At 44.0% G+C, this 23,137-nt stretch overlaps 1 protein-coding gene and 1 long non-coding RNA gene across 2 annotated transcripts in view; one reads left to right on the top strand and one right to left on the bottom strand.

Moving 5' to 3' along the window:
• Positions 1-1,437: 1,437 nt before the first annotated feature.
• Positions 1,438-19,376, top strand: tgfb3 (transforming growth factor, beta 3). Its single transcript, XM_008307302.3, has 7 exons — positions 1,438-2,353; positions 8,272-8,435; positions 10,858-10,987; positions 11,134-11,241; positions 14,386-14,536; positions 15,695-15,848; positions 15,935-19,376. Exons 1-7 carry the CDS (start codon positions 2,008-2,010, stop codon positions 16,091-16,093), a joined length of 1,212 nt encoding a protein of 403 aa, XP_008305524.1. The 5' UTR covers positions 1,438-2,007; the 3' UTR covers positions 16,094-19,376.
• A 203-nt stretch (positions 19,377-19,579) lies between these two features.
• The window catches only part of LOC107989244 (uncharacterized), a 12,954-nt gene continuing 9,396 nt past the window's right edge, over positions 19,580-23,137 (bottom strand). The window contains exons 3-4 of the long non-coding RNA XR_001760761.2: positions 19,822-20,329; positions 19,580-19,784 (exon numbers count right to left, since the gene is read on the bottom strand). This is a non-coding gene — a long non-coding RNA (uncharacterized LOC107989244). The remainder of the gene's footprint in view (positions 19,785-19,821; positions 20,330-23,137) is intronic.

Below are 23,137 nucleotides of genomic sequence, written 5' to 3'. Positions count from 1 at the left end.
ACTCAATCAACTGGCATTTATCAACATTTCTGTTTCCATCCCATGTGTTTATTACCAGCCTCATGTCCTCTAGCAGTCAAACAATAAACCACACAAATAATATCAATAACTAAATGTGCCAATAACTAAATAATCAAATTCTAAATTGACTTCAGCAATCGTCCTAATCCCTAAACTGTTTATGAAAGGGCAACATGAGAGGATACAAGAAAAAAGAGCCAACATTAACAATTGAAAACCGAGTTTATTACGTGCTCACTACATGGGAAAGCAGAAAGTTGATGTCATCCAAACAGACAGTCACAGACCCTCTGTCCATTAGTGCACAAGCTGAACACTCCCTAAGAACTCCCACGTTGTCGCCATTTGTGTGTGTGTGCGCGTCTTTGTCTAAACAGTTCAGATAGTTTTTTGTTTTTCTTTTAAAACAGACCGCCATCGTCCACAATTTATCTTCCATAATCCAATGTGTGATGATGGGAAAGTCTTAAAGTAAAGTCAAAAGGGAGGGTGGGGGGCTAAGTGATTCAGATTATCTCTGTGCTTATAAACAAAGATTGTAGACTATTTCTTATCATCTTTATTTAATACCAACATGATGTATGTCAATACTCACAGCTGACCCCAGAAATTTCAATTTGGAGTCTCCAGTTAACGTAATTATGCATGTTTATTTAGAGTAATTTCTATGAGTACATGACAGAAGACCACAAAATCTAGGAGGTGGTTTCTAAAGCTTGGAAAAATTGCATTATATATCCATATATATAAATATATAGTTGAAAACCAAAATGAATTTATTTATAAATTTAAATAATATAATTAAAGAATTATTTCCTTGTAAATACTTGTTTTTCTCTTAAATCTGTCTCCGGCTTCCATTACAATACAAACTGACACCCAAAGTCCGCCAGATGTCACTGTTGTGCATGGTTTAAGAGACTGTGGAGACTCCCTGCGGCACCTTCCACAGTGTTTTCTACACATCGACTGGCCCTGTGCACCTTCAACATGCCCCCCTGTGTTAACCCTGGCCCCTCCGTCGGCACTGGAGCTCCTTCTGAGACATTTTCCGTCGCATGATGTCATTGTTGTCATTGGGCTCGTGTGGTGATCAGCGTAATTGGTGGGATTCTGTGGAGACTCACAAGTCAAACAGTCGCACTGCTCTGTTGCCCCAAATACAGATGTCCCGTCAATCAGCACAGAGGACAGAAACAACAACGAACTACCCCTGACAATTCAGAGCAATCAATGGGATTTGCCTATTTCCTTCTCTCTTTTTCTGGAGGGGGAGCGAGGGTCTCTCTCTCTCTCTCTCTCTCTCTCTCTCTCTGCTTCTCTTGCGAAATCGCACATTGCCCAATATTACGCACGCAGCTCAAAAATGCGATCCAAACACAGCTTTGACACCATTAAAATCAAAACTTTATTAAAGACAGAACGGGCCAGGTCCCATTGTCCGGGGACCGAGCTCGGTGCCCCGCCCCTCCCTCGGTGAAACGTCACAGCCAGTGGATATAAAGTGTGTGTGTGAGAGACGCGGAGAGGGAGTGTGTGTTTAAGGCAGGACTGCAGGGAGTCAGCAGAGAGGAGCAAGTGGATGGAAAGAGCCGAGTGCAATGAAGAGCCAGAGTTACGGCGCACACACTGCTGCTCTGTGAACGCGAGGAAGAGGAGACGGTGCCGCGCACGAGACGAGGAGGAATGAGAAGAAGGATCGGGAGTTTTCACACGGAGCTGAGGTCCATTTCCAACATGGCAAGGATGTGCGCCGGTGCAAACGCGCATTTGGCAAAGATGACATAGCACCAGAGAGGGGAAGAAAAATGGGATTCCTGCAGGAGAAGAACTCACTCACGACCTGAATGAAAGGAAGAACTCGAGGGATTCGACCCACACCGGAACTCTTGTCTTGTCTCTGTCCATTTTTTTCTTTCTTCTTCTCTCTGACTGACGTCTTCTACTTGACAAAGTCTGCGCTGTGAGTGAACCAGGGGAGAAAATATGAATCTGGGAAAAGCGCTCCTGTTTTTCCTCCTGTCCAACTTTGTGACGATGACTCTGTCGCTGTCCACCTGCACCACCGTGGACATTGACCACATAAAGAAAAAGAGAGTGGAGGCGGTGAGGGGACAGATTCTTAGTAAACTGCGACTGACCAGTCCGCCGCAGACCACAGGTCCAAGTCAGGTACCGTACCAGGTTCTGGCCCTTTATAACAGTACCAAGGAGCTGATCGAGGAGCTGGGCAGAGACAGACAGCAGAGCTGTGGGCAGGATAACACGGAGACCGAGTACTACGCCAAAGAGATTTACAAGTTCAACATGATCAATGGTCCGCCAGAAAACAGTAAGTCCACCACCTTTTGTTTTTTTTTTTTTTTTGTTTTGTTTTGGTTGTCAGAGTCAGTTACCCACGCAGAGTGAATGTAGGATGGAGTCATTGACAAGTGTGCCGTTGCGCAACCCAGCCGAGGCGCAGAAACTCTTCCAAAAACTTTGAACGAAATTCCTCTTTGAATTCCAATCTCAGAACCTAATCACAGCCGTTAATTAGTAAATGATGTCAGAAATTCACACGGAGGAGTAAAAGTTTTTTTGTTTTGTTTTTTCCTCCTCTTGCGTCTTGTCAATCTCGCTGCTTTTACGCACGAACGCGCACGTGAAGTGAAGAGCGCGGAGTGAAGCAGAGGCTCAAAGTAAACAGTCTAATTGGAATGAGCACCATTCCTCATACATACCTCACACCAAAGCCATGGGAACTCCAGCTGAAGTCTGACACATTCCTTAGCAGGGGAAAATTCTCAGGCAGTTAAGTTTTACTATTTATTGCCAACTCCAATACCTCATTTCCATTTTCTGGCCCCGAGTTTCCCAATATTTTTCATCCATCCAGTCGTCTCACTTAACTCAATTTCCCTAATAGTTCCTTCTAGTAGCCTGGAACAGAGCGGCTCAGGGGTTTTGATCTACCCCCCACCCCCACCTTTCCCCCCCTTGTTCATCCATACTGGTATTTCCTGTGTAAACTATGGTGCATTGATTGTTCCAGGAACGGGGAACAGAAGCTGAGAGAGCAGCAGAGAGAGTGCTTTTGTAAAGGGAGTGTCACGGTCAGAGGTTGGGTCACTCAGCCGTTTGAAATCAACAGGTGTTTATGCTGCGCCGTGACACTGAGCAGAGACTCTGCCTGTTCCAGCACCGGTTCTCGAATCCAACCCATTTCACAGGTCCCACAAAAGTGTTTCTGACATTCAAAATACACAGCCCGGGGTTGATCCGCTGGTCAGGGGTAGCCAGACCTCCCAAAACAAACAGAGGTCTAAGGAGCAGGATCAGTGATGGCCCGGTGCCCAGGACACACCGCTGGTCTCGTACAGTAGGCCGTACTGTAGGTGGGAACACGAGCCATAAGTTTATTTTTTTGATTTTTTTTGACGACTTTAAGACGGCAATCAGCAGAGTAAAAAAAACAACAAAAAAAAGGTGCCAACACGTGGTAATTAGCGCCGACCCCTGCCTTTCCATGATGTCAGGGCATGTTCACCCCGTAGGAACATAATGTCTGTCACCTTGATCATTTCGCAGCGTAGCTCAGATTCATTCCCGCTGGATATAATGGCTTTTACATGCGCTGTTTTTTGGAAGTCGGGCCTGTTTGGGAGCACGGTCAGCCTCGGCTTTTTCTTTTCTTTTTTTTTCACGTCACGCACAGTTAAAAAGTTAAACAGAAACTTTTCTGTCATACTTGAACGCGCCACTTGCTCCAGACTACTCCGCTAGACACGGCCGCTAATGTAAATCAAGGCATTAGCCATTTATGAGATGAAGCGAGATTGAGTCACGGCATCCATCTTCCCATTCCTGTTGCATCACGAGGCCTGATTTTCGTCAGCCTCAGCCAAACGCTGCCGAAGACATGAGGTAAAGGCATATTTCAAGTCAAGGATGAACTCTGGCACCGCACCAGTGATCCTTGATGGTTAAAATTAGAACGAACGTGCCGATTTATAGAGGCTGAGGAGCCAATGATTGACTCAGTGTTGGATCTGGGAAAATGAGGACAAGCATACAGCAGCATATCTGATATATGGGATAGTAGAAAGATGATGTCATCTGAACAAACAGAGACAGAGGTCTAATGGCCTACTCCCAAAAAAACACACACAACCCCCAACCCTTTCTCGAGACCTTCCCCCAACTCTAAATCCTTTTTTTTTTGCTACTTTTTCATCCAACTGGGAGATTTAAAAAAAGAAAAAAGTTCAGTCCAAAGCTCCATCACATTATCTCATCTTTTGGACCACTCAGTCAGAGGAGGAGCACAGAGACTTCAGGTTCACCTGAAGACGAAAGCAACATTTGAAGTCATTATATTCAAACTTTAAGGCCATTTATCGCTAAGTGAAAGTCAGGAGAAAAAAAAAACATTGTATTTTTCCATGAGAATTCGGTGCAAACAAGTTCAAGTTCCAGATGCTACAGTTTAGGCAGACAATAGGGAATGCCAGCAGACTTTCAAAGACTTTTTTTGTTGTTGTCCTTTAAGAGACCTGGACACCTCAGCAGCTGGCCAGCACCTGCTGCCTTATGCTTCTTATTTCCTTTGTTTATTTCTACAAACTCTGGAGAGACTGACATCACAGACAATCCTCTGGGGGAAGAAAAAAAAAGGCACAAAAAGGTGATTCCTGGGAATTTCAATCATTTCAGCTACTGTGCTACAGACGACAGGAGAGACACCGGAGGCTACGCGTCTGTCGGGGGGTGCGTTAAGGGCGAGGCAGATATTCAAATACGTACTCCTCGGGCGTTCTCTCCGTGCTCAGCTTCACTCGGAATTCCTCATTTAAAAGCCGATACTTAGCTGTAATTAACGGAGTGATAACAGTTGAGTGACATCGACCGAGCGAGGTTTGTTATCCAAACTATCACACATGACCATAAACACACCTCCAGGAAACATGTTAATGACCAAGTCATTACAGCAACCAGTGTAGTAGACATAATGGTTACAGCAGAAGTAGCAGCAGCGTTCGCTCACTGTTGACGTACATTTACGTACGTACGCCCACGATGTGTGTGGTGCCACGATAAAAGGTCTAGCTTTTACAGGGTTGAACGCACTGGTAAAACATTTATACGTGTAATTGATTTAAACAGTTTGTGTGGTTTGTAGACGAGTGATTCACACATCATGTTACTGCACGGTTTATCATATCTGGGAGCTCCACTGTTCTGTGGAGCTGTACACTTCCAGCAACCGTGTCTGAAGACCATTGAAAAAAAAAAATTAAAAAAGTAACATGTCCAACATGTACAAACAACCGTGTCTGAAGACCATTAAAAAAAAAATACTAGCAAAAAAAGTAACATGTCCAACATGTACAAAATTCTTCTTTGGTTGCATAATGATTGGCAGTGGTTATCAACTGGCGCCCCGTGGGCCAAATGTGGTCCAGCGAACCTTCTAATTTGGCCCATGAGTGGACTCAAAAATAAACATCAAATAATAATGTTAGACAAAATTGTGATTTTATCTCGTCCTCCGACAAATACAGTTGGTGCCCCCTAGTGCATGTCATTATTTAAGGATATATTACAAATCATAGTCAGCAGCCGGCAAAGCTAAGGTAAACCTAGCTAATTCCGCAAATCCATTCATCTAGCGGCTGATTTTGTGTCTCTGCAAACAAGAAAGGAGAATGATAAAAGAAAAAAAATCAATAGTAAATTAATTTATAGAAAAAAAAAATCAATAGTAAATTAATTTATTAATCAAACATTATTTCCTTCATATAAATTTTGAGGTTAAAATAACATCGACGTCGCTTGTGATAGGTGCAAAGTTGGCGGGGACTAAAACCTGTTGGACAGTTCTGTGAATGTATGTCATTTAAATTATACCAGCAAACCCCTCCACTCACCAACATGGAACAAATTACCTTTCAGACCCTTTGGCAAAAATAAGCCATAATGTGAAATCCACCTAAAACCATTGCAATGGGGAAAAAATGAGGTCATCCAAAAGGAAACCAAAGACTTGATTAGAATTTCAAATCTTCTCTCAAAGTGGGGCTTTCCACCTATTGAGGATGGGGGTAATTGAGGGGAGGCCAGAGGGCTACTGAGGTTTCCCCCCTCATGGATTATGTGGAAACGCTGGACAGATATCTGCTTCGATGGATGCCGAAAAAGGTCACCTACAAATGGAGGGGGGAAAAAGACGGAGTGGAAACAGCAGATAATGACTGGGAGGACGGTGGAACGGGAGTGCGGCTCCAACGGATTACAGATAAATGGAGATGTACGTGTTCCCCGTCCGACACATTAGAAGGATTTTCCATCTGACCTGGAGAAGCTGGAGGTGAAAATCAAGTAAAGGTGCAGTTGCCCCCTTTCAACCATCAGCAAATCTTAGGGCTTAGCCATAAAAGCATGAGCTTGGGGTAGTAAATTAGCCCCGGCTTGGCTGTAAGGGACTGTTTCCACTTGCCCCATAAAAAGTTTGCTATGCGCTTGTTTTCGCTCAACACTGCATGCGCTTGTCCTGTTAAAATAATAAACTCTTCAGTGGTATTGTCGTATAAAAAGTGGGCGGGGCTTCGAGCAACAGGAAGCTGTGCAGATAAACTCACACAATGTGGCCATTTATACTGTTGATGCTGTTAAAGGTCAGCAGCGTGCACTAAGACTACAGTACACACACACACACACACACACACACACTCAGTTATCAGGTAATGTCCTGCTCTACCTACTGGATAAAGACACACACTCAGGACTCGGTCCTCTGGTTCTGGAGAATACTGGGTCAGCGTCCCAGCCCTCGGAGCACCTGTTGGTGGGAACAGTAGGAGCTGCTGCTGCTGCCGTTGCTGCTGCTGCCCCCCTCCGATTTGGTTTTCATTTTATGACTTCAACTTGTTGCTAACTCTGATCGCACAAAGCATAAGCAGATGCTCTGTGGTAAATGGCTCCCTGGAAAGGTCCAGAAATACTGTAGTTAATACAAGAAAAACTTATAAATATATATACAGTATATATGTTATTTCTATTATCTGCAGTGGTGGGGGAACCTGGGAACCTGGGAACCTGGCCAATCAAACCTGTGATAGTCAGATGATAAACACGCCCACTCTTTCATCAGATGAACACAATGGAATAACAGGTTTATGAAGCTGGATGATCGCTCGACAGTGATCGCTCAACAGTGATTGGTCGACAGTTTTGTGACTGGGTTGAAGTGAGACATCGATCACGAAAACGCAAAACCACCTGTCTGCTCAATAAACCAGTAAAACACAGAGTTTTCTCTGCGTATTCCGAGGCACAAGTTGACTTCTGAAGTAGTAACAAAGTCTTCAAACAAAGTACTGAGTATTAGGAAAGTATTTGTGTTTTTGTTTGTCTTGTTATAATCGTTGATTATCTGTGTTACACCCTAAGATTAACTGGGTTTCATTTATCTGATTATGATTTATCATCATCATCGTTTCTTTTTGCAAATTATGTATAAAATATTTTTACTGCATTTGTTTCAAGTACTCGTTGTGATAAGTATAAATTTATACTTGAAACTATGGAGTGTTCTGTAAAATGTACATCAGAGTTTCTCTGCAGAGGGATTAAAAGACTTCTTACCAACTGATAGTCATGTGTTGTTGTTCTCAAGTCCAGGACTTGAGACTTGACTTTGACTTGACTTGGTGATGACTAACTGACTTTTTATCATCAGTTCTAACATCATTTTTTTACAGTAACATGTAAAAGTCCAAACACAACTGAAGAAAATTCTCACCAGTAACTTGGACTAAGACTTTGGGAGCTAGACTTGGACTTGACTCACTATTCTCCCCAGTGACTTGAACGTTTGACACCTTGAACCATTGGTAACTTTTGGTTCTCTTGGTGACATTGATTCAAACCTCAAACTCTAGGGACTCAAGTCAAACTTTTTTTTTTCAGGGACTTGGACATGGACTTGAAATGTCACTTAGACTTGACTCAAGTATTAAATCAGTTACTTACTCCTTGAAGTCAAACGCCTGAGAATGGTTTTCATTTTTAATGTACAAGAATCAGAAACACTGACGCGACCACCACTGACGCCATTCGTACCAAAACGTTTCTTGGGACTCGAACTTGATCACCTAGGCCTGAACTACAATACTGCTGAATGCTACCACATGGTTAGCATAACATGCTACCTCATCATTCCATGTTTTCAAGGGCTCATCTGACTTACCATTTCCATTTCACCTGCAGATGACCTTTCCTACTGCCCCAAGAGTGTCACCTCCAAGGTGTTCCGCTTCAACGTGTCCATCATGGAGAAGAACTCCACCAACTTGTTCCGGGCAGAGTTTCGAGCTCTGCGGATCCCCAACCCCGTTGCCAAGGGAAACGAGCAGAGGATCGAGCTCTACCAGGTGTGTGACCGGAGCGTTCCTTTCCACTGTTAGCAGATGGCTGCAGAGGGTGGGAGTGTGGGGGGGGCGGGGGGGGGGGGGGTGTGGGTTTTGGTGGGGGGGGGGGGGGGGGTGTGGGGTTGTGGTTGGGTGTGTGGGGGGGGGGGGCGGGGGGGGGGGGGGTGTGTGGGTGGGGGGGGGGGGGGGGGTGTGGGGTTGTGGTTGGGTGTGTGGGGGGGGGGGGCGGGGGGGGGGGGGGTGTGTGGGTGGGGGGGGGGGGGGGGGGGGTGTGGGTTTTGGTGGGGGGGGGGGGGGGGGTGTGTGGGTGGGGGGGGGGGGGGGGGTGTGTGGGTGGGGGGGGGGGGGGGGGTGTAATGTGCTTGATTTCCCTCAGATTGTCTGTCGGAGGACAGCGAGAACGATGAGAACATTTGCATTAGAGCCCCCCCCTCCCCGTTTTTACACGCCATGTCCATGTGCACATTCGGACAAATTTCAAACCTTGCACAGCCGTCCTTTAGGAACCCTACAGTAGACGACAATCCTGTGGTTTCGTCTTCCCTACCTGTCAATCTCCAGACCAGTCCGTCTTTGTCAGATCAGATTGGGGGATTAGGTCTAGTCTTTTATATACAGTATGAGGGTTGGGGGTATAGATTTGCTCCTGTTCCTCTGTGTTTATCTTTGGTTTTTGTAGCATCTAAAAACTCACATCGGTTACATGTCTACATGTGGGGGTGACGGAGGATTGTTTTTCTTACCCTCCTCATTAATCTCCCGTGAGAGACCAAGGCTAATGATCAGGTTCCAAAATTTTCTGCCAGGGAGACAAGTGTCTCCGGACTACATACCGCCTCAGAGGCAGAACTCTGGCCAGTGCTGAATACAGACTGTCAGGCTGGCAGATTGTTTCCAGGGGCCTGAGAGGAGATAGAGGCAGAGTCGCCCACTGGGGGAGTAAATGGAGTCGCTTACTCCCACATTTGAGCTGGGGGTGGGTCGGGTTGGCAGTCCTCTGGCCCCTCTTTCCCACAGGAAGGCAGATTAGATGCCGACAGTGTTCAGGAACCTGGTGATTCACCGCAGTGCTGTGCGGCTCCACTCACCACCGAACACACACAGATAAACACCTTTTACTCACAGTAGTCTGTGAGCTGCTGGAATGTCTGGCAGATTTTTGTTCCCTTTGTCATTACTTTGCAGGTCCCTAAAATGTCAGGGCTTAAACAGAGTATGTGGCTCTTCTTCCTCCCCTTCTTCTGTCACTGCTTCTGCACCGACTGTTTGTCAAACTGAAATGTGGTCTGAAACATGAACAACAACCACAACTTTATAAACTTACTATGAAGTCAAATTTGTATCTTGAACGTTGCTGATATTGTGTTACAAAACACAAAAGGTGTTTTGTTTTTTTTAACCCACTTCACCTTGTTGAATTACTGCCACCTACAGGCCCTATTTTCAACTGAAGATAAATTCTTCCAAACCGAAAGATTTAAATGCAACGCTGTGTGTTGAGTGTCTTTCTTCAATTCCTGTGAGTAGATCGGTGCTGTCTTCAACTAAACAGGCTGAGTATTTAATAAACTGAGAGTAAATTTAAGTTATAAGATTTATATAAGAATTAAGACCTATGGAATAAATATATGATTATAAGATTATTATATTACATTACATGCTCTTTGTAAGAGTTTTGTTTGCTGGCGTGCCGTGGGGTTTTTTCTTATGAAACACGTGACTCAAAAAAGGTCAGGAAACACTGAAATGGACATCTGGCAAAAGTGTGTCAGCTATTCACGTCTGAATTAAGACCTATGGAATAAATATATGTTTATATATTTGTGACACCAAAAGGCTTTCATTTGAATTTGTTTTTAATCTCCACTAAGCTCAGCAGATTTAAACTGACCACATCTTCTTCTTTGCTTTTAATAATGGTTTTGTATCTGCTGAGTTACATTACTGCCACCTATTGTCTTTATACTTTCCATTGGAAACTTTTCCCACTGTAGAGGGTTCTTGCCAGGAAAGAAAAAAAAGGAAAGAAAGTGCATCGTGTTATTCTTTTGTCAATCCCACTCTGTACTTTATCTTTCTTCAACTTCTACACCTTCAGTTTGGTGAGGACGTCAACGTCACCTGGACGTCCGCTCTTTCAACTCCGTGACGCTGCGTCTATGAGTCCAACTCAACTCAAGAGTCTGAACTGCTGATGTAAAGGACAGCCAGGTTCTCATTGGCAGGAGGGTTACACGCAAGCATTAACTTGCAAAATAGGGATATCAACACAGAGAGTCACTTTTTCCATGAAGAGTAGACATTTGGCCCAAGGCGTCCTGGAGAGTCTGGCTAAAACAGACAGCTCTGGTTCTGTGTGTCAATGCGTTTGCGCGTACAAAAGAGTTTATGCAGCTGGGTCACATTTTCATCTTTTTCTCCCTAGATCCTCCAGAAAGACGATCCCAAAGCCAAACAGCGCTACATCGGAGGCAAGAATGTCCTGACCAAGGGAACGCCTGAGTGGGTCTCCTTTGATGTCACCCAGACAGTGAGGGAGTGGCTAATGTACAGACGTGAGTGGGACATCCAACCCCCCCGACCCCCGCCCCAAATAACGTAACTGTCCTGAAGGGGACAAGTTCATTCAAAATGAAGGAATTTGTTTCCACGGGTGAAACGTGTCGGCTGCTAACGTCCACCTTCTCTGGTTTCTCCTCAGAGACCAACCTTGGCCTGGAGATCAGTGTGCACTGCCCCTGCCATACCTTCAGGCCTAATGGAGACATTATTGAGAACACCAACGAGGTGCTGGAGGTCAAGTTCAAAGGTGAGACGGAGTTCCTCAGATCTCTGAGCGTCGTACCATTTAATCTTATTAAACTGAAGCAAACATTTATTTTTAAAGATTTATTTTCACAGATGCTTCTAGAATGTGTTATGTCATCACCAGGCTCCAACAGTCAGTCAACTGTTGTTTCTTTCGCTCATTCCCCGTAGTCGTAACTCTACGTTTTAAAGCCTCGACATCCTCGTAGACCAGTTTATGATTTGTAAAATCCAGTCCATGTTATCCACGGGGGAGTTAGCTCAGCTACACAACATTCAGAGTAAAGTTCACACACTTCATTTGATCTCGCTTCCTCCAAGACTCTGTGCAAGTCTTGCAATTTCTACCTGCTATCATGCTTGATGTATTAGCTTTAAGATTTCAGAGCTAGTTGTTAGCCATCTTACATCGCTGTCCAAGAGAATGCTAACGAAATAAGCCAACGTTCAATTTAGGACTAACACAACAAAGAAGAAAGAAAAATCAAATTAGCCATTTTTTAAAGATTAGCATGATCATGATGAGCAAATGTTTTGGAACAGGCACTTCTGCTGGTTATCAGTGGTATTGCAGTTCTGCATTTCTCTGTGGATTTGAACTGAACATTTAGAGAGATTGTGGACAATTAAAGCCAGTCCAGGGTTGTAGCACCAGTCGTTCACATGAACACCTAAAATAGAGGTGTGAAACAGGCTCGGAATAAAGACTGGAAACACGACGACCAGTTCTTCAGTCTACACTGAAATAAACACAACACATTTCATTCAGAGTTAAAACTTTAAAATATAAAAACAAGATGTGAATTTAAGGAGGAATTACTAAAGTGAGCCAGACTATTGTTTTCACTTAAGTCAGACTTGATATTAATCTTAATCCCATCTTTTTTTTGTTAAAGCTTGATATTTATAGCACCCACTAGATATAAGAGTGGCATTTTCTTTGTCACCGGTCCTCAGCAGGGAGGCCAATAAAAGAAGCGATCTTAAAGGGTCAGTAAGTTTTTCATTTCTCAAGCTTTTGAAATCCTTTTTTTTTTATTGACGTTCTGTCTGTTTGAGTTCAGGATCAAGGGCTGACTAAGAAGAGCGTTTCTTAAATCCAGAGATCTCCTACTAATGGTTCACAGGCCACATGCTGCCGACCACTCGGTTTCATACAGTCCCACTGAATCAATTCAGTTCAACTCAAAACAGGTTCACAAAGACACAGAGAGGCTAGCTTAAAATGAGACATCAGAATCCAAAAATACACACACACAAAAAAACACGTACAAGTGGATTAGACTGAAGATGAAACACAAAAAACAAGTGGATTAGACTGAAGATGAAACAGTGGCACAGTAAAGTGACCTTAGTTTAAAAACTTGCTGTAAACAAACAAACTTTACCATACAGGTGTTAAAGCAGACTGACCGATGACAACGACGCCTTCACGGTCCGAAGCTAAAGTGGAAATGCTAACTTCTCATACCATTAGATATTTCTTTCCATGTTTGTGTGAATGAGTTAAATGTCGCCTCTGGTTGAACCAGGTCACGTCGTCTGCGTATACTTAAAAGCCGAGTTTCTAATTCGTCCACTGCACTGTAAGTGATATTTCCACCGTCTATTTTTGGGAAGGGAAGTTAATTTTGGAAAATCTTTCAATTTTTGAAAGAAGATAATTTTTTTTTAGTCCATTCTTTAGCGCAAATGTGATGTCAGAAGATCTGCCAAGGATCTGGCAGCAGGGATAAGACAGAAAAGATAAAGAATGACTGGAGTTTTGGGAAGATTTTCTCAACAGAACTGGAAATTAGACCGTGCAGCGAGTTAAAGAGTCAACCTGTGTCAATCGAAATCAAACCAGCTAGAAATAGGAATGTGGTAACACTGAACTTGTCCTACTTTACTTTTGTTGCGTCAACTGCGTCCTTTTGTCTACCTTCCAGAAATGGGGTTGTGCAGACGTACAGCTTTTTGTATAATTTGTGGTCTTGACTTGGATGGAAAGTTTTGGCCAAACTGACGACTTAAAGAACTGTTCGGTCTATGGGCAACATTAGGGACCGTCACACACCGGCTCCAAAGGCTTCTTGACGCACAGAAACATCTTTAACAGATATACATTCAGTGAATGGGCAATTGGGGCTTCAGACCATCAGATTGGTAAATGACCCGCTCATCTGAGGAACATCCGCCCACAACTGAAGTCTAGGATTTACGTTTCTGCTTTTATATGTTTCCAAATTACATTTACAATTATGATTTCAATAATGGAATTTGGCGCACTGTGAATGGCCATGGCTTTTCCTTTTGATGTTTATTATGGTCTGTCTATAAGAAGCTTCATCTGGTAATTGAGTTTGGCTCAGTTGACCTTAAACTGTGACTCTGACAAAAAAAAGTCCAACGATGTTTTTCTCCACTCGAACCGAGCCCTGGGCTTTTTTCCGCTATATTTACCACATTGCCGGTGGATGGCTGATGTTTTTGAATACCAGTAGGTCAGTGTGCTCTTGTGTCATGTTTCCTTTAATGTGACAATATGCTTTTAGGACGGCCCCGCTCACAATACTCTCTTTATGGTACGACGGGTCTAAAAAAGGTTTGATCTGCTCATCGGCGTATTCCTGGAGCAGCGTTAGGCTTTGATGTCTCTCTGTCAAGATATTGGGATTTCTTTCTGAGAGGAAGAGAGCGACACAGAGCATGGGAATACAATTGATCTGGTATCTCACTTAGCACCGGAGCCCCAGGGCCCTCGGTCCTGGGAACTCTCCCGACTGGCTTGGCCACAAGGAATGTGCTGCCACGGTGCTCAGACGTTTGGCCCCGAATTAAAGAGGGGCGTACATATTCACCAGCAGCATCTCTCCTGAGATATACACTGCTTAAGCTATCAGGGGTAGATTGGATGAGCAGACACAGGCCCAGGGGGGAAATGGAAGAAAGGAGGGAGTTAGGGAGACCAGTGTTAAATAAAGAAGGAAGAAAAATGGACTGAAAACAAAGAACTTCATCCCCAAGATAACGACTTCCTTGTGTAACAGTCACAACACTGTGGTGATTACAGTGAAGTCGGCGTCATCAGATCCCATGTCTTGGAACTTTTTCTCGATGTGCTTTTGTGATATCCTCCAGACTAACAGACGTCCTGTTGCAGGTATGGAACCAGAATACGAGGAAAGAAAGTTCAAACCAAAGGAGCAGCTCTACCCTCACCTCATCCTCATGATGCTGCCACCCCACAGGCTGGACGCCCAGTCCTCGTCCCGTAGGCGCAAGAGGGCACTTGACACCAATTACTGCTTCAAGTAGGTTCACACACTACACACAGTGAAGTATAGACAAAGTCAATAAAATGATTTCCAATGGCAATAACCTGAGTTAAGTACACATTAGTGACAGAGGTCAGGTGGTTGTTCAGGTGTTCACTGCCATCCTGCCTTTAATAACGTATTTTACAATTAATGATGGCTAATATAAAAAGGTTATATAGTTTAATAAGTAAATTAGTATTTTACATTTATGATGGCTAATATAAAAAGGTTATATAATGTATGGTATCGTATGGTATAGTATGCTATGGTATGGTCTAAGATGGTTTGGTCCGGTCTGGTATGGTACAGTACTGTATGGTATGGTACGGTATGATATCATATGGTACAGTATGGTAGGGGATGGTCTGTTATGGTCTGGTGCAGTATGCTCTGGAGTGTGGTGTCTAAAAAGCCTACGTACACATTTACAGGTTAGCTGAAGAAAATCCGTAGAATCAAGATAGTGGAATCTGTGACCCGATATTATTGGGTCAAATAAGAGAAGAGTAGAATTCTCTGACCATGTAGGAAGACATCTACATTTGAACAAGGGAGGTTGAAATCACCCAAAGAACACTGGAGTATAGTGCTCTGATCTGGATCTTTGTTGTGGTCTTGTCTCCCAACATGACTTGAACAGGACAGCAACTGTCTAGAAGACCAAAGGTGAATAATATTAGCCTGCACCAAGACAAATATAAAGCCATAACAAGTCAGTAGAGTTGTACTTCAGCCACCATGTTCCCCAGTACGAGGAGAAGAACAGGGGCACAGATGTCAGTGGAGTTGTACTTCTGCCACCATGTTCCCCAGTAGTACGAGGAGAAGAACAGGGGCACAGAACACGAAATTTAAACTTGTTAATTACAGAGATGAACATTACACAGGTAAAGGCTGATACGTGTCAGGATCTGTCCTGGTAGTAGCAACCTCCTCTCAACACGCTGTCTCCTCAGCTCCAGATTTTCAACGTCAGGTTGACAGACAACGCCAAACATTTGGGCAGACTCCAAGAGGGAAAACAAGGGGCACACCTCAGAGTGGAATTTCTGAGCTTCACTCTCATCTCTGCCCGTGAGGCCGTCGGGACTCAGGCAGGGATACGTACGCAACCATTAAAATACTTTTCTTTATGTGCCTTCTTGCCTGCAGCAATTACGAGGAGAACTGCTGCGTGCGACCACTATATATTAACTTCCGTCAAGATCTGGGATGGAAGTGGATCCATCAGCCTGAAGGCTACTATGCCAACTTCTGTTCCGGTCCGTGTCCTTATCTACGCAGCGCTGACACCACCCACAGCTCGGTGAGACAAAGAACCCAAAACATTGAAGTCCACTATCTGTGTGGGAGATTTTTTACTAACTTGTTTTCCTTCTTTCTGTCTTTCAGCTGCTGAGCCTCTACAACACCCTGAACCCGGAAGCCTCCGCCTCGCCCTGCTGTGTTCCTCAGGACTTGGAGCCCCTGACCATCCTGTACTACGTGGGTCGCTCCCCAAAAGTCGAGCAGCTCTCAAACATGGTTGTCAAGTCCTGCAAGTGCAGCTAGAGGCCAGAGCGTCAGGGCGTGGACGGGAACTTTGGGATGTGTGGGTTCCCAGCACTACTCAGGAGCAGAACCGATGGTTGATAGGTGACCTCCGGGTTTGACCTCCACAAAAACCTCTTCCGTCTGCTACAGCCTTCACCCAAGTTCCCTCACGAAATGATGCAGTCCCGAACTCACAACCATTGGCAGCGTTGACCTACCAGTTTTGGTCAGCGCCGTCTGACCCACCACAGCCCCCCTTGACCTTAGACATTCAACATTTCCCCATGGTTCTGCCCCAGTTTCAGCATTTTGAACGGCTTTTACCTCAGATCGACCTGACAGTGGTATTAAACTCTTATTTTCCACGACGGAGGAACAGCAATTGTCCTGTAATGACCACTGCATTCCCAAGGATATACATTTATTGGAGTCCACAATCAGAGAGTGACTGAAGCCAACGCTCCAGAGAAAGTAGAAGAAGACAGGATCTGAACAGGGGGTCGTTTCCCTCAGCCTTGACTGACAGGACACCACCTACTGGTTCTCTGTGTATTTAGGATAAAATGCTGTTCAACGACAATAGAATGAAAACGAACACATGCTGGAAACCAACATTTATTTCAAAGTAGTACTTCCATGGATATGTTTACCTCTGTAATGCAACAGGACGGTGATTCCAGGGATTGTTTTGTTTTAAGTGAAACCTTTCTGTTGTATGAGATGATGTATGTCACTAAGTGAACACTTAAGTAGATCACCAACTGTAAATGTTTTTTTTTTCTTATTACTCTTGAAATCACTTTTTGATTAAAAAATGAACAGTTGGACTGAATCGTTATATTCTTTTATTGTTGACGAATCTGACGGGTTTTCAGGAAGAACCGGTGAAAACAGTCGCTGGTTTGTTTGGCTGAATATTCAGCAGACAAACACTTATACAATGCAGGTTTCAAATGAATCCCCTCTCAGTACGTGATCATGAATTTGGGACAACCTTTTTTACAAGACCCTCACACAAATAGTGAATTCTGACATTTTTTGTGCACTCTATATTACTGTACAGGTCACATTTCTTTTAAGACAGCATTGAGGTCCTGTAAATACAGATGCTGAAATTAGGGATGGCTCGATCCGATACTCGGGATCTTTGCACAACATGCTGTAAACAGGGACACTATCAGAATGAAAATGAAAATGTGAATCTTAGGAACATGACCAACACTGGGGGAGTAGAAACTAGAGCTACAACTTTGGCCTTCAGCCTGTTTGCTGCCTCTTATTTGCACCAATCGTGGTGCTGCAGCCATGCATATGTTGAACTTATGTGATGTGTACTAAACTACTACAGTTACTGTAATGTTGCTTGCTACAAGTTGCGAACACAAGAAATAGTCATTTTCATGATGCCATAAACACCAATAGAGAAACAATTCAAACACCGGGAGTGTAAACAGTGTTGTATCACCAGAGGAAGTCATACACAAATATGGTAATTCTTATGTAATGCTACGTGCACTAGCTTGAGAAGATATGGTACAATAGCAACACGACATTAGAACCGATAGTTTAACAATAATCACTATAAAAATATCTAGAACTGTCGTCGCCCTTCCACCTCTGCGATGTAAACTACGATCTGCGCAAAACCACTCGAAACTGACGTGATTAATGCATGCAGACAAAATTCAAGTATTTTTCACATTGACGTTATGAATATATGTAAATATACTATATGCTAAATATGCTAAATATACTGGCTTATCACACAGACGCAATATTCTTTTAACAAGCCCTGAGTGAACTGGTCCCAGGATCATCCTTATGCGGATGACGGTCTGCTGGTGCAGCACTGACCTTCATTGGTCCTTACAGCTACAGAATTGTCCTACAGTAGAAGACCAGCTGTTGAGGACGTATAGTATATAATAAATATTGAAACAAATCAATTATTTACTCACTATAATATATACATTTAAAAAACAACAACAACATCTCAGTTGACAGGGAGAACTTCAAGTCAGGCATTTTTTTTATATATATATAAAACATGAAGCGCCATTCGACGAGTTACGTCATCTTTGTAAACAGGGAGCGCACCAAGGCCAACGAGACGTTAGCTTGGATCGGTTTCACGAGCGCAGGATGACAAACACGTTCAGCTTCAACACAACTGCCACAGATTTTGATTTGTCTACAGTTCGGCTTTCAGCGAGGACTCGAAGTTCGCAAACCCAAGAAGTGAACATGACAAGAGCAACAAGAGGTGAAGCTGCTCCGTCAGTACCAATGATACTCACCTAAATCTCCACGAAGTTACATTTTAGTGGAGAAATATTTTGAACTGCTATGGAGGGCTCTGTTTGAGGAAAAATAAAATATGAATTACTAATCTGGCAACACAAACACATTGTCTCATTTGTGTTAAATATGTTGTCTGAGGTCATCGGGTTCTGACAGCAGAACATTTGGTCAAAATGAAGGGTTCTGCTACCTATCCGAGCTGTTTTATACGCAGCCTTAAGTTAAAAAAAGAAAAATCTTTTAATAGTCACAAAATATGATTACAAGAGCTATGTAACATTAGTGCAACCAAAGGGTAAGCAGGTCCTACCAAGTAAATCACGGGGCTTTCATTTAAGTGCAAACCTAAGCCTTTGGGGATTTAGATGGTACAATTCAAAGCGTTGTCTATCAGAACCACTGATCCAAGAACCTGCTCAACAGTGTTCACAAAGTCAGCAGGGGGCAGCTTAAGCGTGACGCTGCCATGCTCAGAGCACCTCAGTGGCAACTCGGCAGCTTTTGGGTTCGTACCTGAAACCTTCCGGACCCAAGTCCACTTCCTTAACCACCAAGCCACTACTGCTCCTGCACGAGTGCCAGGAACGACCGGAGATTTGAATAACGTTCACGTTTTCTAACAGCCGGAGGAAGAGAACGGAGTCACTGAGACTCTTCTGAAGTTTTACTGCATTCGTTCAAATACTGCAGTCATGGGAGCAGAGCCACACTTCAACCACAACTATGGCACTGGACTGGAGTGGTACAGGTTGGAACCACAGGTGGAAGTGAGTGACAGGAACAGAAGTATGCGGCCGCCTGTACAAACACTAGGTCATACTGTTCTTTTCACAACGTTACAAAACTCAAGAGTGGAACCGGTTCGTGTTGCACTGGGGCTGAGTGCGTACAGTATGTTCAAACGCTGAGTTAGGAACGCGGGCAGCAGAGGGAGAGGTGAGCTGAACAAACACCCAATGTTTTCCGTTCTCAAAGAATTATTGGATACTTTGGTATTTTAGTTTGAAAAAAATGATCTGGCTCTTTGAGTTCAGATCAATGGTCTGATGATGTCACACTTTGTGCCACCTTCTCTGCTTTGCTAATGCTAATGCTAATGGTCCCTGCAACATGAAAAACGCCACTATTCAACAATTCACTGTGGAATAGATTCAAAGTGAACACAGTACAATACCTCCATGTTACGTTACATTTGTAATGATATTTTTTCTAACAGTCAGGCTGCCTAAACAAACAACTTAGTCTGGTCTGGTCCGTGTTGTCCTTGTACGTGTACTACAACCTTCGTTTAAGATGTCAGATATTTGTTGTTTGTTGACAGATAGAATTGGAGAATGTGGAGTAGAAATTAAATTTCTTGGAAGCAGTTAAACCTTGTATATAAAGCACTATCCTAGTCCAGTTTGGACTTTTTTTTTCTTTTTTTCTTTCTTCTGAATTTGGACTTTTTTTTTTCTTTTTTTCTTTCTTCTGAAAGTGGTTGAAGTTCTCCAAAAGCAGCACCAGGTTAAAAACCCTTACATTTCTCCTTGAAGTATATCAGTGGCATCAATGGCATGGAGGGAATCAGAGTCGGCAGCAGTTCGTCTGGCGACAGACTGGATTCAGCCACTGGGAATGATGAGGAGGGGGCGGCGAGCTGAAAAGGCCATCTGATGTTATACTGCGCAACAAAATCCCAACCTGCGTCAAAGCTGGGAATTCCTGACCTGGCAGTCGGTCCTCTGGCACGTCTGGAGCTGTATCACCGAGAAATTAATAGGACACCATTCGATGTTTGGCACGCTTTCATCTGTGGCCGTTGTCCTGTCCAGAATCCATCTTTGAGAGGATGTAGTTACATGCAGAGACACCTGTTAGGCCAGCAGTGCGGCGGGACATGCCTCCGGTCGCCTTCCTGTCATCTGTGACTGGGCTCCTGGCCCGGGAACAGCTTGCGGTACACGGAGAGACCTAGAGAGCAAAGAGAGCAGACGCAAGAAAAAGTGAGTGGCAGAGGTAAAAAGGCTGCTGGACGCTTTCCTCGTGTGTGTTTCTACCCTTCATCCTCATGAATTATTTAAACTCTGGGTGCCGACAAGCTCAGCACTAAGACCTTCCTCTGGGTGACCTTTCCCCGGCTGCCTGTCTGCCACTCGCCCTATCAGCTGGCACATGGCCAGGTGTCCTGTAGGAGAGGCGTTCCGTGTACAGTCAGAGCTGCCGTGTTTGTGTTCCCAAACAGTATTCCCTTTCATTCCCATTCCACACACTCTTGTTTATTTTGGTGCTCTTTTACACCCGCGAATCCCGGCAGAGCTGGAAAGAGGGAAAATATGTTGCCCAACTTCCAATCTGATGACATGGCTGCTGGAAGTGGCTTAGTGGCTCATTAACATGACGATAAAGGAACGACAGTGGCTCCATCGTGGGCTCCTCTTAAGACGAGTTGGAACCGAAAGAAACTAGTGTCCTATTCCAAATTAACCGCAAAGAATGATCGCTAACTGCCATGATATTAAGGAGCGGGAACTCATTTTGCCAATTGAAGTTCCACATAATGGCTGTTGCCATATAAAAAAAATGTTTGTTGTTACATTTAAGTAATTGTCTGCTCACTTCACTTGCTTATAACCTAATGATTATACTAGTATATTTCAGTTTAAATGTTGCCCCTGAGGCAGGATCATATACAAATGAGTGTGAGTGGTCAACTTTTATAACCAGTTACACACCACTACCACAGCACACACAGATCGTGGAGTATAACCACTGTAACGTTCACCTTTTGTGTCATCTCACAAAAAAATTAGCAAAGCTAGCTAAACGCTGCTCCAGTGTCCAGCTTTTGATTTTAAATTTCACAATGTAAATGTTTATTTGGACGCCTTTAATGTGCAGAAAAAAATCCCACTTAAAAAAACATTCCAAACCCGCAACACATTTTTTAATCTGTGCAGCCCCTAGTGGCAGCTTGTGTACCTGCAGGTATGCGCACATCACATTTTGGGCATTTCTGATGTCGTCTGATTATTATTTACCAATACTAAGAATCATGATGAGAGTAATGACATCATTATTATTGTTTCGCTAACCTTCCTTTGTCATGATCCTAGCGTAGCTTGTTACATAAATATATATATTTTTTTAAGTATTCTCATTAGATACATACCATAAAACCTTAAGAAGAACAAATGTCTGAAATGAGTTCTCTTAATATGTCTGTGATTACATTCATATTTTCTTCATTTTTTAACAAATAGCCACGTTAGCTTCAGAACTAGCACGCTAGTTAGCCTATATGTGTTTCTAAGCAGATGGCCATTAACAAAGTTGTTTTAAAAGGGGCTACAGCCGTGTTAATGATAAGGACCAAAGCTTAGTACAATGTTCGGATCCTGGTCAGGGTGAGTGCAGCCAGAAGTCTGTTCAACATGTGGCCGATAAAAAAAGCAGGTTTCTGATAAAGCTGATGGATCTTCGTTAAAAATGCACCCATTAGGAAAAGACAAAGAGAGGGATTCTGGGCAGAGTGAGCAGGAGGAAAAGCAGGGGAGAGTAGCGTGAGCAATGGGAGGAAGAGATTAACGGAGTGCACAAGAGATAGAGGAGGGGGGGGGGTGATTTATGACGGATGACAGCTGATCATAGAGAATGCTCTGCATTTGGACCGGCTCTAACTCCCTGTCAGAGTCAATCAGTGGAGCTCAGTCATCTCACTACAAAAGGTACACCGAGCCGCCAGAAAGACCTGACGCAAGCCCCACACAAAGGCCGTGTCCCTTCTAATAACACCTCCTCCCACCTCCACCTCCACCCCCCCCCCCCCCCCACACTCACCCTCCCAGACACCATACAGGGTCCCTGTGTTACCTTCTCGATGCACGGTTAAACCACGAACAGCCGACGAGTAACTGGTGCTCACTCATTTTTTTTCCCCTTCTCCTTCTTTTGGTAGGAATCAGACACTATTTTAAAAGCCAAGAGTGAGGCATCTCCCCCACCCTTTGCTCCCTGAACGACGGAAAAAATGCATTCATGAAATTCAGAAGCTGCTCCCAACGGATCCTATTACAGTAATTGATGAGTTTGTAAGATGTTTGTTAACCTAAGCCAGGCTTCATACTTTGGGGAGAAGATGGAGAATGAAAAAAAAAAACGAACGTTAAAGTCTCTCACACAAACACAGATTTCGGAGGAAGGGGCCTTTAGCTACTGTATTTTTCCAAGTGGACGATCTGCAGCTCAGTGTGACTCTCTCTCTCTCTCTCTCTCACACACACACACACACACAATGTGACAAATGGTGTGATTTTCTAATGCAAACCTATAGCGGATGTCTGGAAAAAGCCCCTGATCAGACAAACAGATGTGTCCATAAGCACAAACTGCTTAATATCACTGTTAGCGCCGTGGAGCTGCACACTCTGCCGAGGATGGAAAGAGCTGTGGAAACAGGGCAGAGTGACAGGGCACACGTGAGCGCATGTGCCCGCAAGTGCACACGCGAAGGCCGAGCAGGAACATTCTCATTCCCCCGGCGTGGTTCCTGGTGTAAACTGGACCGGGCCGCGGTCAGTGACTGTTTGACTGGAGGAATGGTGAGCAGATGGGAATGTCCAGTCAAAGTCTTCACTGGCTTTCATTACCAAGAGGGGTTTTATCACAGTTACGCCTCTTTATCCATGTGTTGTAGTATTCAAGAAATGATCAGACAGACAGTCGCTGCTGCTGTTACTGCTGCTGTTGCTGCTGCTGCTGCTGCTGCTGCTGTTACTGCTG

This window comes from Cynoglossus semilaevis, chromosome 1, assembly GCF_000523025.1.
Source record: "Cynoglossus semilaevis isolate Cse_v1.0 chromosome 1, Cse_v1.0, whole genome shotgun sequence".
Classification (NCBI taxonomy): Eukaryota; Metazoa; Chordata; class Actinopteri; order Pleuronectiformes; family Cynoglossidae; genus Cynoglossus; species Cynoglossus semilaevis.
Note: the sequence above shows the minus strand (reverse complement) of the source record. Positions and strands in the feature narration are given on the sequence as shown.

Bases quoted from the DNA above. Each gene is read 5' to 3' on its own strand.
- tgfb3 (XM_008307302.3), top strand. From the start codon at position 2,008: ATGAATCTGGGAAAAGCGCTCCTGTTTTTCCTCCTGTCCAACTTTGTG. The intron at 11,242-14,385 runs GTGAGACGGAGT...GTCCTGTTGCAG, and splicing joins GCTGGAGGTCAAGTTCAAAG to GTATGGAACCAGAATACGAG. The intron at 14,537-15,694 runs GTAGGTTCACAC...TCTTGCCTGCAG, and splicing joins GACACCAATTACTGCTTCAA to CAATTACGAGGAGAACTGCT.